We start from the raw sequence: 14,898 nt of genomic DNA, 5'->3' as shown, positions 1-14,898 counted from the left end.
TTTTTTTTCTTCAAATTCATAAGCTTCATTTACTTCCTCTAAACTTGGTTATTCCATAAACTATACAATTTGGGTCAAAACCCAAACATTTTTTTATGAGGCTAAGAACAGGCCTTTGTGATCCAAACATTGATTTTGTTCCTTTTAAGGCACTTTTTGACTAAGTTAGCAGTAATCTTAGGGTCATTTTCTGTTAAGAAGACCCATTTAAGCCCAAACTCAACTTCTTTGCTGATATATTGAGATGAACATGTCAATATATTTGTTTCTCAGTCTCAGCTCGGTTAACGTGGGCTCTGGCGCAGTTTGAATGCACATGTGAACGCCAAGCAAAGTGAAAACTAGAGCTGGAATGGTTCATCAAATGACCTCCATTACTAAACTTCCCTGAGACAAATTGTCTGCCTCGAAGGGTTAACATAAATAGAACCAAAACAAACGTGATAATGTAATGCCAATGAGGGAAATGGCTCGTAGGTTGTTGTTGTTTTTTTACCAAAGACAAAAAAGAAATCCTCCAACTGCTAATATCTGACGCCATTCCATTTTGTGAAAAAGGAAATTGTGCTCAAGTCTTCTTCAGAAGTTTTTGTGTCATTTCCTTCAATGGTTCTTGGTGTAGCGCCGCCACAGGTGAGGACGGGAACATGTTTTTCAAAGGGTTTGGTTGGTTTGACACAGTGCGGTGTGAAAGCGAACCGCAGCAGCTGAAAATGTAACACATGTTGCCATTTTGGTCCTCAATTGAATCAAGTCTACTAGACTATCAGGTGTAAAAACAACTTCAGAAACGGTAAGAATTTTGTTGATCTTAACTGCTCTAAAAACAGAAAAACGTCGTAATTTTTTCAAGTCAGACAGTGAGAGAATTGGGTAAATGATCAGTTTCCAACAAAATTTTCCCTTTTGTCTTATAAAACTGACAGAATTTAACAGTAAATAACAATACAAACTGATAATAGTATTTCTCCTTAAAACTGAACACAGCTCAACATTAATTGATAATGGGTGACATAAATTGAAACTTGTCCAACTTCTATTTTCTTTATGATCACCTGAACGACACAAATATCACTCTACGGTAGAAGGATACCAGTGATAAAATCTCAACCAGCTCAAATAAAATTGGAAATAAAGTTGTATATTTTTTCCTAAAATCTGCTTTGGAGTTGCTGATACCACGCAGTCAGCTCAGTTTGGGTTTGAGCCATATAGGAACCTCTCCATCATGATGTACAATGAAGAGAAATGAGGAAATACAAAACATATGTCAGGTCAAAAATGTTGTGGAAGTTACTGTGATGGACTGTCTGGGATTCGGGCTATAAACCCTGGAAAAACTCGAACAAAGAATCCTTGTTTGCTTTCCAGATCAGCTTAAATCGCCATAATCCCATCAGAGGTCACGACTCACCATCAGCCCTGAATATGACTAGAGGAGCCGGATGCATTTAACTGAAAGTCAGTATAATCAGAGCAGGTCATCGTCCATCAGGTCATTTTGGCCCTTGCAGATAATCATGTCTAACTGTCAAATCATCTTGTGATGCTAAATATTTGCATTCTGAAGCAATTCTGGAGCCAGCTGGTGGAAATTGTGAAACCTAAAACGTTTAAGAGAGGATGTAGCATTTAAAGTCATTCGGTCTTTATTGCAACAAAGACTTTAGCTGCTCTTAGGTTAAAGGTTTACCGTCACTGCATGAAGCTTCCTCACTATTCCAAGTTTTTTCCAGGATGTGGTTTTCATCCGTTTGTATCAAAGTTAATGAGTTTCTCAAGGTAACCTTGGGGCAATCCTGTAACTTTATTCCAATTTTCTTCTGCATACAGAGTCACAGAGACCACGTAACAAAAGAAGAAGAAGAAAAAAAAATGCCAGGAGCCTGCGACTGACATGAGACGACAGGATCCGTTTACCCTGCAGAAGGAAAACAAGACCTACCACGGTGTCTGAGCAGGCATAATCAGACGTGTGCCTCACAATGCGCTTATTTACATCACAACTACCGTGTGTGTGTGTTTGCATGTGTGGAAACTCTGTAAGACTTGGTATTATGGTACACAGCTGCAGAAAGCTGGTGTCTTCCTCTCCCACGGCTACAATAAACACTTTCAAACTGCAGCACAGAAGTAATAAAGAACATGTGTGAGTCTGGGAGCATCTTCTATAAACGATGCCTTCATCTGAGCGAGTGTGATGTAATATTAGCTTAAAGCTACTTACTGTTACATCTAACATACCGTGTCTTACACATCCTGTCACATTACAACGCAAGTTTTAATGTGTTTTGTTGGAGTTTTATCTGATCAAACATAGCAGCACATACAATCAAAAAATGTGAACATACGTCCAAAAGAGTATCATTTGTCAAATTAAAAGTATATTTTGAAAATGTGTTTATTTCAAAAAGACAAAAAGTAAAATCAGAAAAAATAATAATAACCCAAATAGTCGTGCCAATTGACATGCAATTTTACACAAATTGTTCAAAAAGGAGCGATAAAAGATTAAAAAGCATTATGATTTTATGCCCCTCTTACAACAAACTTTAAGCAGGCATTACCAAGCTTACATTTCTGTTTCTAAAAATGTCCTTTTTTTGGCTTAATGTAATATTCCAGTTTTACATAACATGTTTTCATTATCTATAAGTGGAAAAATCAGAAATAAAAGCCGTGCGTAATTAATCTATATATTGTGTTTTACTTGGAGACAAAGTTCTTAAAGTAAATAGACTTTTAAATAATATTATTATTTAGTAAATGTGTTGTTTTATATATAGAAAAAATATTAAAATGCAGCATGCATTTTTTTTTATTCTTCACTTTAAAAGCCTTAGATAAAATTCAGTGAATCTTGATTCTTTAATCTCTGTTGAATTCCATCTCCTCTGTGCAGGCCTCAGACATTAGTTAAATAAATTTAACGAACAAATGAAGTCATGAAAACTGAGAAATATGCCAGACAGGTTAGGAATGACGTCGTAAAGTCGGTTCAGGTCATAAATGAAGGCAACCTGCACCCACAAACTGACAGGCTGAGCAAAGTGAACATCACACCTGATTTATGCCGGTGTCTCACCACATTAGTGTCTGTTGTTTCAGCTAGTCGTACTTTTTATAAGAGAGAAGAGCAAGGAAGGCCCAAACAGGAAAAGCAGCAAAGAAGTTTGAAAGCATGTCCATTTTTACAAGAATATTCATGGTTGAATATTAACAGAAGTTTCAAAGACTTGTAAAAACATATAACAAGTAACAACATATAACAAGTAACACCCATGCAGCCCAACCTTCAAGTTAAATTTGTTTTAGGCAAGCACTTCATCTATAAATTCTTCACCTGCTACTAATTGTTAAATAAGGTCAGATTGTGAAATCCACTGCTAGAAGACAGGAAATGTGGTGAATATCTCAAGCAAGAGCATAAAAATCATATAGATCTTCTTCAGATCTGAATTCTCTAAAAACATCTTTAAACTGAGAAGCAGCCAACATGGTATCTCTGGAGGAGCTGCAGTAACTTGTAGCTCAGGTGGGAAAATATCCTGACATCAACATTTAGTCGTTTACATCACACATTTTCATGTAAGAGTGGCAAGAAGAAAGCCAAAGGGAGTTCTGTTTGCAGTTTGCCTCAAGCCATGCAAGAGAAACTAAAAGCACATGGAAGAAGGTACTTGGAGATAACACCAAAAATTTAACAATTAACAATTTGGTTTATGAGTACTGCACATCATCCTGAACACACCATGCAATCTGCAAAGCACGGGGGCGGCAGCACAATGATGTGGGGAAGCTGGTTAAATTTGATGGGGACACTTACGAAGGAAAACAGGGTAACCTGGAAGAAAACGTGACTGTGAATGTAACAGAAAATCTAAACGTAAAAAAAAAAAACAGCTCAAGGAGTATAAGTACTTTTAAAAGCAGTACATGTATTTAATGTGGTGTATTTTCACAAATGTGGACATAATTAATCAGAAATTCTCACCACTTATTAAAGTTAGCTTAAAAATAACTACAAAACCTAGGGCCTGATTTCAGTTTTATAATTTAATTCTTTTATTGACCATGTAAATACATAAAAAAATCTTTTATTGTCTAATTTCATTTGGCAAAAAATGTTGAAGCATTTAAACTAACAATGTAAGTAAAATAAGGAACATAAATTCAGTACAATGGGAAGAATCATTTATTCTGAAAATGACATGTTTTAATTTTTCACACCTTCATGTGTTTCAGATAAAAACATGCAACTTTTGTACCAATTGCCTTTATATCCTGAGGCTAAATGTTTACATTTACTGTAAATAAATAAAAAATTTATGGACGCGAATAATACATTTACATGCATTTATCCATTTCATGATTGATAAAGCAAAGCTTGTTTTAAATTTTGCAGCTGAAGGCTGTGAAACTCTTTCTAAGAACCTTTCTCAGACAGAAACATACAACTGAAATGTTAGGTAAACTAGAAGGCTAGTTTGGTTCTTTCGGTTTTCCACAATTACAGGCTTTTGTGCTGTTGGGTGACGCGATGTTCTCCTAATAATAGTTGGGACATGAACTCCACAACAAGAGATGGAACATGACTGCAGAAGTAGTGTGCCTTTCATTAGCTAAGACATTTCATCAGGTGTCATTACTTTGTTCTGGAGTTTTAAAGGTGACCTTGCATGCTTCCTTGAACAGATTAGGATAGCTCTATGGGTGACACAAAACATATTATATTTTTTTCCACAAAATCATTCTCATATAATGAGATTTTAGTTTGTTCAATTCTGCCTATTTTGAGCCGTTTTAAGGCATCTTGTCACTTTAAACCCGGATGAGATGAAGTGCACATAAATATGGCTGCGAACAGATGCATAATTTTACAGCCGTACACATTTCACAGGCAGAAGTGGAGCCTCCCGCACAACCAACAAGTATGGAGAAAGTGGTTTCTGGATGCTAAGTCAACAACAAAACATGTATTTTCCAGCAGCAGTAAAAGAAGTTGAAAAAAAGTCCTGGAGCTATGCTTAGGTTGCTAGGTAACGGACTGGGTTTCTGGGGTTACTGGGTGAAAGGTCAGTGCTCTTCTGATTGTTCTGGAGGTTTTTGAAATGGTTAATTTTCCAGACACCAAGAAATATTAATTTATTGTCACAAAACGGCTGGATTTCTTAAAATAATTTTTTACAGCTGGGATGTTTTTAGAAGTTGCAGAAACCCAAATGGAAGTATTAAACAAGCAACATGTGAATTTTGCATAATACGTCCCCTGTAATGTGAAACGGTTTGTGTTTACTTCCTCTTACCTCTGTCAAAGCGTGAAGTTGGCCCTCGTGGATACACACTCCCTTAAACCTGGAAAAAAAACAACAAAGAATTTTGAAAAAGCTTAGAATAATCTAAGGTTTTTCTGGAATATGTAAACTGAGAAACCAGGCAAGACTGAACAGGTGATTGCTGTAGGACTGTCTGCTAAAAGTGGGATAATAACAGCCCATCTGCCTCACCTACATTCTTCCCATTTCTACCTTTGCCTTGCCCATCAATTTCCAAGCCTAATAAATCTAACCAGCCACTTTAGAGCCTGTGTATTTCTTTAATCTGAAGTTAGGGCTGAATAATCAAAAACAAACATCATGTTCTTCAACTAACCAGACACAATGTGCAACAAATGGACAAACTTTGTTCATGAGCTGCTTTGAGGGCTTCATAACACTCGAGGCAAAGAAAAGGTCACATTTCTAGGTCTTTGCTGGATTTTTTAGCAAACAATGACTCCACAGTGTTTGTTCACACATTGACAAACATACAAGGCACGCTCAACAAAGATCACTTTGTACAAGATGTGTGCACACAGAAGAATATTTATGCATGTATGTGCATGCTTCATCCACACACTCTCCCACCCAGAGGCTTAGAGCAAAAAAAAATAAATCATGTCCTGAAGAATATTTCGATCATTTTGTTTTTCAATTGTTTATTTCAACATTTATTATTATTGCAGATCATAAAACGAAAAGATTTAAACAGGTGCAAAGAAAAAAAGCTCTGTCGGGTGTTTACAGCATCTTAATCAGGAGTAACTTCTGGGTTCAGACTCAAGATTCTGTTTTCTACAAAGTTCTGGCCAGATGTTAACATACATGCATGTTCAGTGGATATTATAATACAACAAGCAAATTAAATATAAATTATAAATGAGTTCAACTTTGATATCCATACGACGGTAAAACGTTTTGGGTTTTTTTATCACAAATATTTACTGTAGGCTTCCACTTATATGCCAAAACAATAAGCTCTTCTCAGCAGAAATGTTTGGTTTCCTTTCAAAAACCAACCAAATCTTAGAACTTAAAGCATACATTTTTAATTTAAATGGGATTAATGATATTCCAGAAGATAATTATTTTCTGCTTTCTATGTAAAAAGTCCTTTTGATTTGTGTTTGTGATTATTGGAACACCAATTTGTGTCCATTTCCAATCATTTAGCTGTTAATTTGGGTGGACATTAGGTAGTCCTCCATTATGCCCCGCAGCATGATGTTGCCACCACCATGCTCAATCTTTGTCTTCTTAAAACTAGCTTCTGTCTTCTGTGGACATTATTAAACATTAGCGGCTCCTGGACAGATTCTTAATATCCTAATTAGTCCTGTCTCAGTAATCAGTTAAGCATGAAAAATTAGAATAAGCTTAATAATTTCCATTTTGATGATTAATATTTTATTAATGGCAATTTTGTTGACAGATTAGTAATAATTGATTTTATTGAAAGTTTCGGTTTTGTGTTTCTTTAAGTTCCTTTTTATTTATTGTTTCTGACTGATGTGTTTCATTTTGGATATTTAAAATGTATTCCAGTGTGGAGTTTTGTGAACAAAATAAAAATGTATTAGTCGTTGAGAGGGCAAACTGGCATTACTACAAAATTTTTATTATATTAGTTGAAAATTGTTTCAAAATGACAATATCATCGTTTATCGCAATAATTTCCAGCACAATTTATTTTCCAGGAACATTTGTTATTGTGACAGGCCTAATCCTAATGAATCTTTCTTTTGTTTAAAGGAGTCAGTTTAGGTCAAATGTTCCAGAGTTTGGGTTTTCCAACAGAACTATATCTCCAAACATATCAAAACTGTTAGGAACACACAACCCCGCAAGCTTTTTGGCTCAGCAGCATCATTTTCCCTTTGAGGTTTTGATCTGAAATTCAATAACATTCAATAATTTGCTGATGGAAGCCATATTACGTAAAAACACTTGTCAATTTCCTCAAGCAATCGATTGGTAGAGTCAATAAAATGCTGACATAATTGTTTAAAGTCTGTAACGACATAAAAATGTAATTCCTGCTTTTTGCCTCCAGGCTTCTGGTGCAACTCTAAAACAAACCGTCTCTGCGTTTGGTACTTTTTCTAGTTCTCCCAAAGGAAAACTGTTCACCACCACAGGGGATCATGAGCTACAGAGAGAAGATAGTGATGATAAAATAGCCTGGTGGAAATGTTTTGAGTCATTATTTATATGGAGAGAAATTATAACCAAGAACACGGTTTGTTAAATTCCAAAAAACATTCAGGTTTTTATATTGTGGTTAAATTACACTTTAAAAGTCAGCTGCTGTTGCGACATAATGCGTTAATCAACAAGCTCAACGAAGTGGAAAATAATCACATTATTTTCTTAGCTTTGGTTGTAAGCAGCATTAGCAGGGATTAGTAGCCTCTTTAGTCAGATTGTTGATTACCTCAGTATGTTTGGATGGCAGAGTCGATTCATGAGCTGAACTTCTCTCAGCATGTTTGCCCTGTTGCTGCTGAGTTTGTTCATCTTCAGAGCCATGACTTGGTCTGAAGCGCGATGACGTACCTGAAAGACAGAACAGCTTCATTTAATGCTCAAAGACAGGCAAACATGTCAAAACAGATTATTATATTGCATAACTTTTAGCTACAGTAATGGTTAAAAGGGTTTTATGTACCAAAAGAGAGATTTTTAGGTGCTAAAATCTGTTCTAAGTAGGACAAAACAGATATTATGGAGTTATTTAACTAAACAGCACGCTACAATTGCAAAAATCAGTTCAACACAATATCAAACTCAACTCAGAGAACCAATTGTTGCAACCCTTCAATCTGGGAAGTGTTAAAAGGTAATCTATAAGCAATCTAAAGTCCATGGTGAGAAACATTATCCACAAGCAGGAAAAATTAAGGACTTTTGCCAGTCTTCCCAGCAATTTCTCACTAAGACTGCAGCATGCAGTGCTAAAAACATCCCATAAAAACAAAGAGTTCCCAGTCTTTACTACGTGCCTGTTAAATGTCAGAGTTCATAATGGTATAATGAGAACAAGTCAGAACAAATATAAAGAACAGAAACAAATTGCTAAAACATCTGGAACAATGTTCTAAAGCGAGATCAGAGCAAATGGAGGTGCTTGGCCACAATGTACATCACCATATTTAAAAACCATACACAGAACAACCTTCTGAAACCAAGTGTCAAGCATGGTGACGGAGGAGTAATGATATGGGTTTGTTTGGCTCCCACACAACTGGGAACCTTGCATTCAATTGAGAAGTCAAACAGCATGTATTCAAAGTATTCAATATGAAGCAAGGGTTTGGCCCTATATTAGCGTTACAGGAAAAATGTTTATTCACTGTCACCGGGAACAACACCAGCTAGCTTTAGCGTTCACAACAGGCTCCGCTGAGGAGAACTAGCTGCAGCTTAGCAGAGAGCAAGGGAGCAGGTGGTAGCAGCGCGTACATGAGGATGATTGACAGCGCTAACACCCTCCAGCTTTAAACCCGACTTGCATAGCGATCTGCATATCGGTGTGTGTTTGTTATTACACACACCGATGTGTAATGGTTCACATGGGTGACATAACTGGGTGAATATGGTTATGTGGTCAATACAAGTGGCTACTATATAAATTCAGCCAATTTAACATTTATTTATTTTACAGGAACACATACAGTATGTATAACTTTTTGTTTATTGTGTTATGTTTTTATTATGTAAAACAATTTGAACTGCCTTGTTGCTGAAATGTGCTCTACAAATAAACTTGACTACAGTAAAATTTGCTTCAAATTACAGCTTTTTTAAGCCATAGCTAACATACAACCTTGGCTATGCTAGGTTTTTAAGTGTGATTTTCAGAAAGAAAAGCTAATGCTCAAACGCCAGCTACCTTTTCCGCTAATGCTATAAATGTCTCCTAAAGTCTTTAAATTCAGAAATCTTCTTTTTCTGATGGTGAAATATTCCAATGCTGTGCTGCTCTGACAGTTCACTGCTCTTCTGTTTCAGTTTAAACTAAATATGGTTGCAGAAAAGGCCTTGGTAGCATGTTAAAAACTCTTCTGTGAATAAAACTTGCTAAACACATATTTAGCACATGCAGCGAGATGCCAGAGGAAGCAGATAAAGAAGGCGACACAGAAAAGCGAAATGAGGTCAGTCACTGCTGACCAGCCATGATAACAGAGTGCATGTGTCATTTTCAGAACCCTACAATCAATTTAGTACTGTTGTGCACTGGGATCATCTCAGGTTTTAGATAGCTGTAGCATCAGCATTCATTTATCTATGGCTGACCGGACTTGGGTGGAAGTCACCGCAGAAAGATGTAGATTGCAGCACCATACCAGTTCTAAAGTCTTTAAGGTTTGCTCTTAAAGACTTAACCATTTAATGTGGTTAATGTTACATTAACCACATTTCAAAAGCAAACAAATATGTTACAAAACAGCATGAACAAAAAGGATGTCCCTTGAACTCGTCAATAAATGTTAGAAACTATCAAAATTCCCCATTTCTTCACAATCTTTGATTTGAACTAGAGGTAAAAATAGATCATACCACCACAAAAAAATGCTGCACATTTAAATTAACCGATGATGCATGCAGGCAAATAGGAAATATCAACCTACAAAACCACTGAGACGCTCACAACGTGACTGTGCTTCTGTGGACAGACACATTTATCTACCTACATTTGCTAACTCATTTCCTGGAAGCAGAAACATTTATAGATCAAGATGAAACTAATCTGACACGACTGTGCCGACACTTCCTCTACTTCTTCTATCGACAGAAGGCTAGGAGCAGGAAATTATTTAACAATATGAAAAATATATGCAAATAGTTGCATGACGTCTATGACATGTTGTATGTTTGTTTGTACCTAATGTATTGGCCTACAAGTCAGAATAATGACATCTTCTAGCTATTTTAATATCTTCCTCAAACACAGGTACAGTAACACAATGAATAGGTGGCATCATTTACAAAAGAAAGCAGATCTGACAGCAACACAAAGCTAAAATGAACTGCATTGGTATCAATGATAACAGAAGTTAGGAAATATATAAATGTGTGCAGTTTTTCAGTATGAAAAACGGCAATGGATTACTACCATTAGTTACAGGATATGACAGTGCATTAGGGCTACTGCAGATGGACAAAAACAGAAGTAAAAAAAAACAAAACAAGAAAATGTATGAGTTTGAAAAGTCAAAAATTTGCTAGAAAAAAAAATCTGAAATTATGAGACTCGTCTCAGAAATTTGGTAGAAATAACAAAGGCATTCCTGAGTCTGAAAGGTCAAACATCTGCTAGAAAAAAAATCAAAATTTGAAATTAATATCTTAGAACTTTTCAAGAAAAAAAGAAAAAGAAATTTGGTATTAATATTATTAGAGTTTGAAAAGTCAAACATTGTCTAAAATATTACAATTTTTAAAGGTATATAAAAAAATTTACTTTTGAAACTCAGAAATGTCTAAGTCTTAATTTAGAAAATTAGATTAATGTCAACGTTTCTGAGTATTTTCTAGCAAATTTCTGACTTTTAGACATTTTCAGTGTTGAAAGTTGAAAATGTGCGACTTTTGAAACAGAAATTTTTGAGATTAATTCCAAAATGTTTCTATTTTTTTGTAGTAAATTTTCAACCATTCAAATACAGAAATTCCCCTTTTTTTATTTTTTTCAAAGAACAATTTTTGGGTGGAGATTTACTTTTTTTCTGTCTACAACGGCCCTAGTACGCCATCGTAATAGGATCATGGATTTAGATTCTTATAATCAGAGATTCCTGTACCCGTTTTCCTCTCTCTCTCTTTCTGGGTCTCATCCACAGACAAAAATCTCTCTGTTCAAGTTCAAAGGAGGGGGCTTGGCTATAAGAGGCGACAGTCTCCACCACAGGGCAGCAGAAACAACAGATGGCCACTCCTCTGAAGGCCTTCTCCCCCATATCTGTCTATCCTCCTCCGACCCCCCGTTTCTCGCTCTTCACATCCCCCTCCTCCCTGTTTCCATGTGTTCCTGATTCCCCTCTTCTTCTCTGCTCTGTGGCTTCAAACAAACCATGATGCCCTAATCATCCTAATCATTCCCTGCAGTAGTAGTAGCAGGAGTAGTAATATTTTCTTTCCCATCTCCCTCTGAAGTCTCCCCCCACCTCTGTCGGCTCTCCTTTCAAGTGGAAAACTTAACCCCTTTGTCCATCCCCTCCAAACCCGCCCCTCTAATTTTTTCCACCCTACTGAATCCAAGATCCGACCAACCTCTTCCCCACAAACTCCTCTTCATCTCCGTCTATGCCTTCCTTTGTACTCGCTGGACACCTAAAACCTCATCTAAAACCCCCTCTTTCGTCTCCCTCACCTTAACTCTCTAACATCAGAGGTTTTTCTCTTCTGTGTTTCCGCTTCTCTCTTAGCTCCAACTTTCATCCTCATTATTTGCCCCATTTTTCCATACATATCACTCTCCTTTGAGTGTAAGCATTTCAACAGCACAATGTGTTCATCTTTATTCCCATTTGCTTTCTTGTCAGTATGCAGATTCTTTTCTTGCAGTAATAAGACCATTAGTCACAGGAATTTCCCACTAGACTGAGGTGGTACCTATATTTAGTGGAATCATGAGGGTGTTTCACCTTACAAAGAGAAGAAGGTGAAATGTTAGGTCATAAATGTCTCACACTACGAATGAGAGTAAAACCCAGCCACGACATCTGTTCCTATTAAATTTCTCAGAATTGGTTTTAATAAAAATCTTGAGATGTTTTTTAAACACCTCCAGATTTACTTTTATTAGACTCAGTAAGGGGGAATCCAATACTAAAGGATGTATTATGTACACAGTGCCACTTTACAGCAGAATGAAGCAGCTATGTTACCTTCAGTTGTTTTTAAAATGCTGCATATATCAAACATAACTAAAAACAAATTTGACTTTGCAATTTAACGCCTTAAAATTGGGCCTCTGTCTCTTTAAGAATCTCCTACTCTTTTCAATACTCCCCCAATCAGCATGACATCACAACAATGCTTCGCCGTTATGCCGTTTACAATCGTCGTCAAATCTGCCCATCTAGACTTTGGTGGGACTCAAAAATAAAACCTTCATAACAGTTTTATATGTATGCTGCCAAATTATATTTATGTGAAAAGATGTTCAATATTATTTAATTTTAAAAAGAACTCATCAAATGCAGACAACATTTTACCAGTTTGTAAATGTATTATTTTATCAATATATTCTGCTCCAAGATATTCGTGATCTTGATAAGATTGACACCCATGTCTTAAACGACTGTCCATCCATCCATCCATCTTCTTCCGCTTATCCGAGGTCGGGTCGCGGGGGTAGCAGCTTCAGAAGGGAGGCCCAGACTTCCCTCTCCCCAGCCACTTCTTCTAGCTCCTCCGGGGGAATCCTGAGGCGTTCCCAGGCCAGCCGAGAGACATAGTCCCTCCAGCGTGTCCTGGGTCTTCCCCGGGGCCTCCTCCCGGTGGGACGTGCCCGGAACACCTCACCAGGGAGGCGTCCAGGAGGCATCCTGACCAGATGCCCGAGCCACCTCAACTGGCTCCTCTCGATGTGAAGGAGCAGCGGCTCTACTCTGAGTCCCTCCCGGATGACTGAGCTTCTCACCCTATCTCTAAGGGAGAGCCCAGCCACCCTACGGAGAAAACCCATTTCGGCCGCTTGTATCCGCGATCTCGTTCTTTCGGTCATGACCCAAAGCTCATGACCATAGATGAGGGTGGGAACGTAGATCGACCGGTAAATCAAGAGCTTCGCTTTTTGGCTCAGCTCTCTCTTCACCACGACGGACCGGTACAGCGCCCGCTTGACAGCAGACGCTGCGCCAATCCGCCTGTCGATCTCCCGCTCCCTTCTTCCCCCATTCGTGAACAAGATCCCGAGATACTTAAACTCCTCCACTTGGGGCAGGACACCCCCCCTGACCCGGAGAAGGCACTCTACCCTTTTCCGGCTCAAGACCATGGCCTCGGATTTGGAGGCACTGATCCCCATCCCGGCCGCTTCACACTCGGCTGCGAACCGCTCCAGCGAGAGCTGCAGATCACGATCTGATGAAGCCAAAAGGACCACATCGTCTGCGAAGAGCAGAGACGAGATCCTAAGGCCACCAAATCGGATCCCCTCAACACCTTGGCTGCGCCTAGAAATTCTGTCCATGAAAGTGATGAACAGAATCGGTGACAAAGGGCAGCCCTGGCGGAGTCCAACTCTCACCGGAAACGAGCCCGACTTACTGCCGGCAATGCGGACCAGACTCTGACACCGGTCATACAGGGACCTGACAGCCCGTATCAAACGACTGCTTTAAATATAAACACGTAAATTAGCTATTGTTCAAGAGGAGCCATTACCTAACTTTTGAACACGGTTGCCTTACTTTAATGGCGTGTGTTGCTGTCTTTCGCATTTTGAAGAGAGGCCAAGTGAAATGGGCCTCTGTGTCCAGATGCCAATGATGATTTTGTTCAAAACAATTATTTCCAAATTTATCTCAAATCAAAAGGTTGGATTTTTGAAAAATGTTCCAGAGTGAGATTTTGCTACAACAGCAAAAGTAGAATTTGTTTTAATATATTAATATCATCTTTGTCAAGAATAGCAAATATTGTAGAGGGCAATAAAAGTGTGAAAAACAAGCCTGAGAAAATGTCAAAAAAATTGATTTACATCAGAAAATGACAACAAAATCAAAATTAAGTGCAATTTTGTACAACTCTGCTTTATTCTAAAGACTAGCAGCCATTACACTTTATCTAAACCAAAATTGTTCTTATAAATTTTCACTCAGACAGGCTTCCAATAATTCAGCAAGCGGGAAATACTGTGATAGATGACAGTATTTTGTAAAACGTCAGATTTGTAGTTGTGAAAGTGCTTGTGTGACCTCCAGTGACACGCCTGGAGGGTAAGGGGGTCTAAGTGATGTTCAACTTGACCTCAAAACGTCAAAGATACTGAAGATAACACAAAGTGTTCAACTCACTAAGGGTCAACAGAGTCAAATCAAATTAAAAAATACCTTCAGTTCAACATTTCCATCAAAATAAAAACGGTAATTGCTCACAACTTTTTCCTCATATGATATTCTAACCTTAAGAACACAATGAGTCATAGAAAAGTCATGAAAGACCTATTATCGCTTCTGTAATTTTCCTAATTGGGTGATGATGTGTGAAATCAAAAATGAGAGGACATGAGAAGAAAATCCAAAGGATCTAAAGGTTCAGCATAAAAAAATACTTCAGAGAGGATAAACAGGGAGGTAATTTCCGCTCTCCACCCACCTTGAAAACTTCAGAGAAAAACCCAGAGCCAATCCACTCGCAGCTGAAGTCATCAAGGCGTGTCAGGCAGGAGAAGGCACTGATAAGGGCTCTGTAGGAGGACGGACACACCCTGCCCACCTGGATGAAAGAACAACAAACAGGTGAAAAAAGTGACATAATATTCATGCTCCAAATCCCACACTTTTCTGGTTATTTACAGCCTCTTGCTTGATGATAAACTCAAAAACTTGAAAATAAATGGTAAAAG

The 14,898-nt window shown here is 37.8% G+C and overlaps 1 protein-coding gene across 2 annotated transcripts in view; it reads right to left on the bottom strand.

Moving 5' to 3' along the window:
• LOC102221453 (dual specificity testis-specific protein kinase 2-like) overlaps positions 1-14,898 on the bottom strand; it is a 40,936-nt gene that overhangs the window by 15,648 nt on the left and 10,390 nt on the right. For both annotated transcript variants that reach the window (XM_023335547.1, XM_023335548.1), the window contains exons 3-5: positions 14,649-14,768; positions 7,753-7,874; positions 5,307-5,355 (exon numbers count right to left, since the gene is read on the bottom strand). In XM_023335547.1, the coding sequence (XP_023191315.1) occupies positions 5,307-5,355; positions 7,753-7,874; positions 14,649-14,768 (291 nt within the window). The remainder of the gene's footprint in view (positions 1-5,306; positions 5,356-7,752; positions 7,875-14,648; positions 14,769-14,898) is intronic.

The sequence above is a fragment of the Xiphophorus maculatus genome, chromosome 6 (assembly GCF_002775205.1).
Source record: "Xiphophorus maculatus strain JP 163 A chromosome 6, X_maculatus-5.0-male, whole genome shotgun sequence".
NCBI classification, from domain to species: domain Eukaryota; kingdom Metazoa; phylum Chordata; class Actinopteri; order Cyprinodontiformes; family Poeciliidae; genus Xiphophorus; species Xiphophorus maculatus.
Note: the sequence above shows the minus strand (reverse complement) of the source record. Positions and strands in the feature narration are given on the sequence as shown.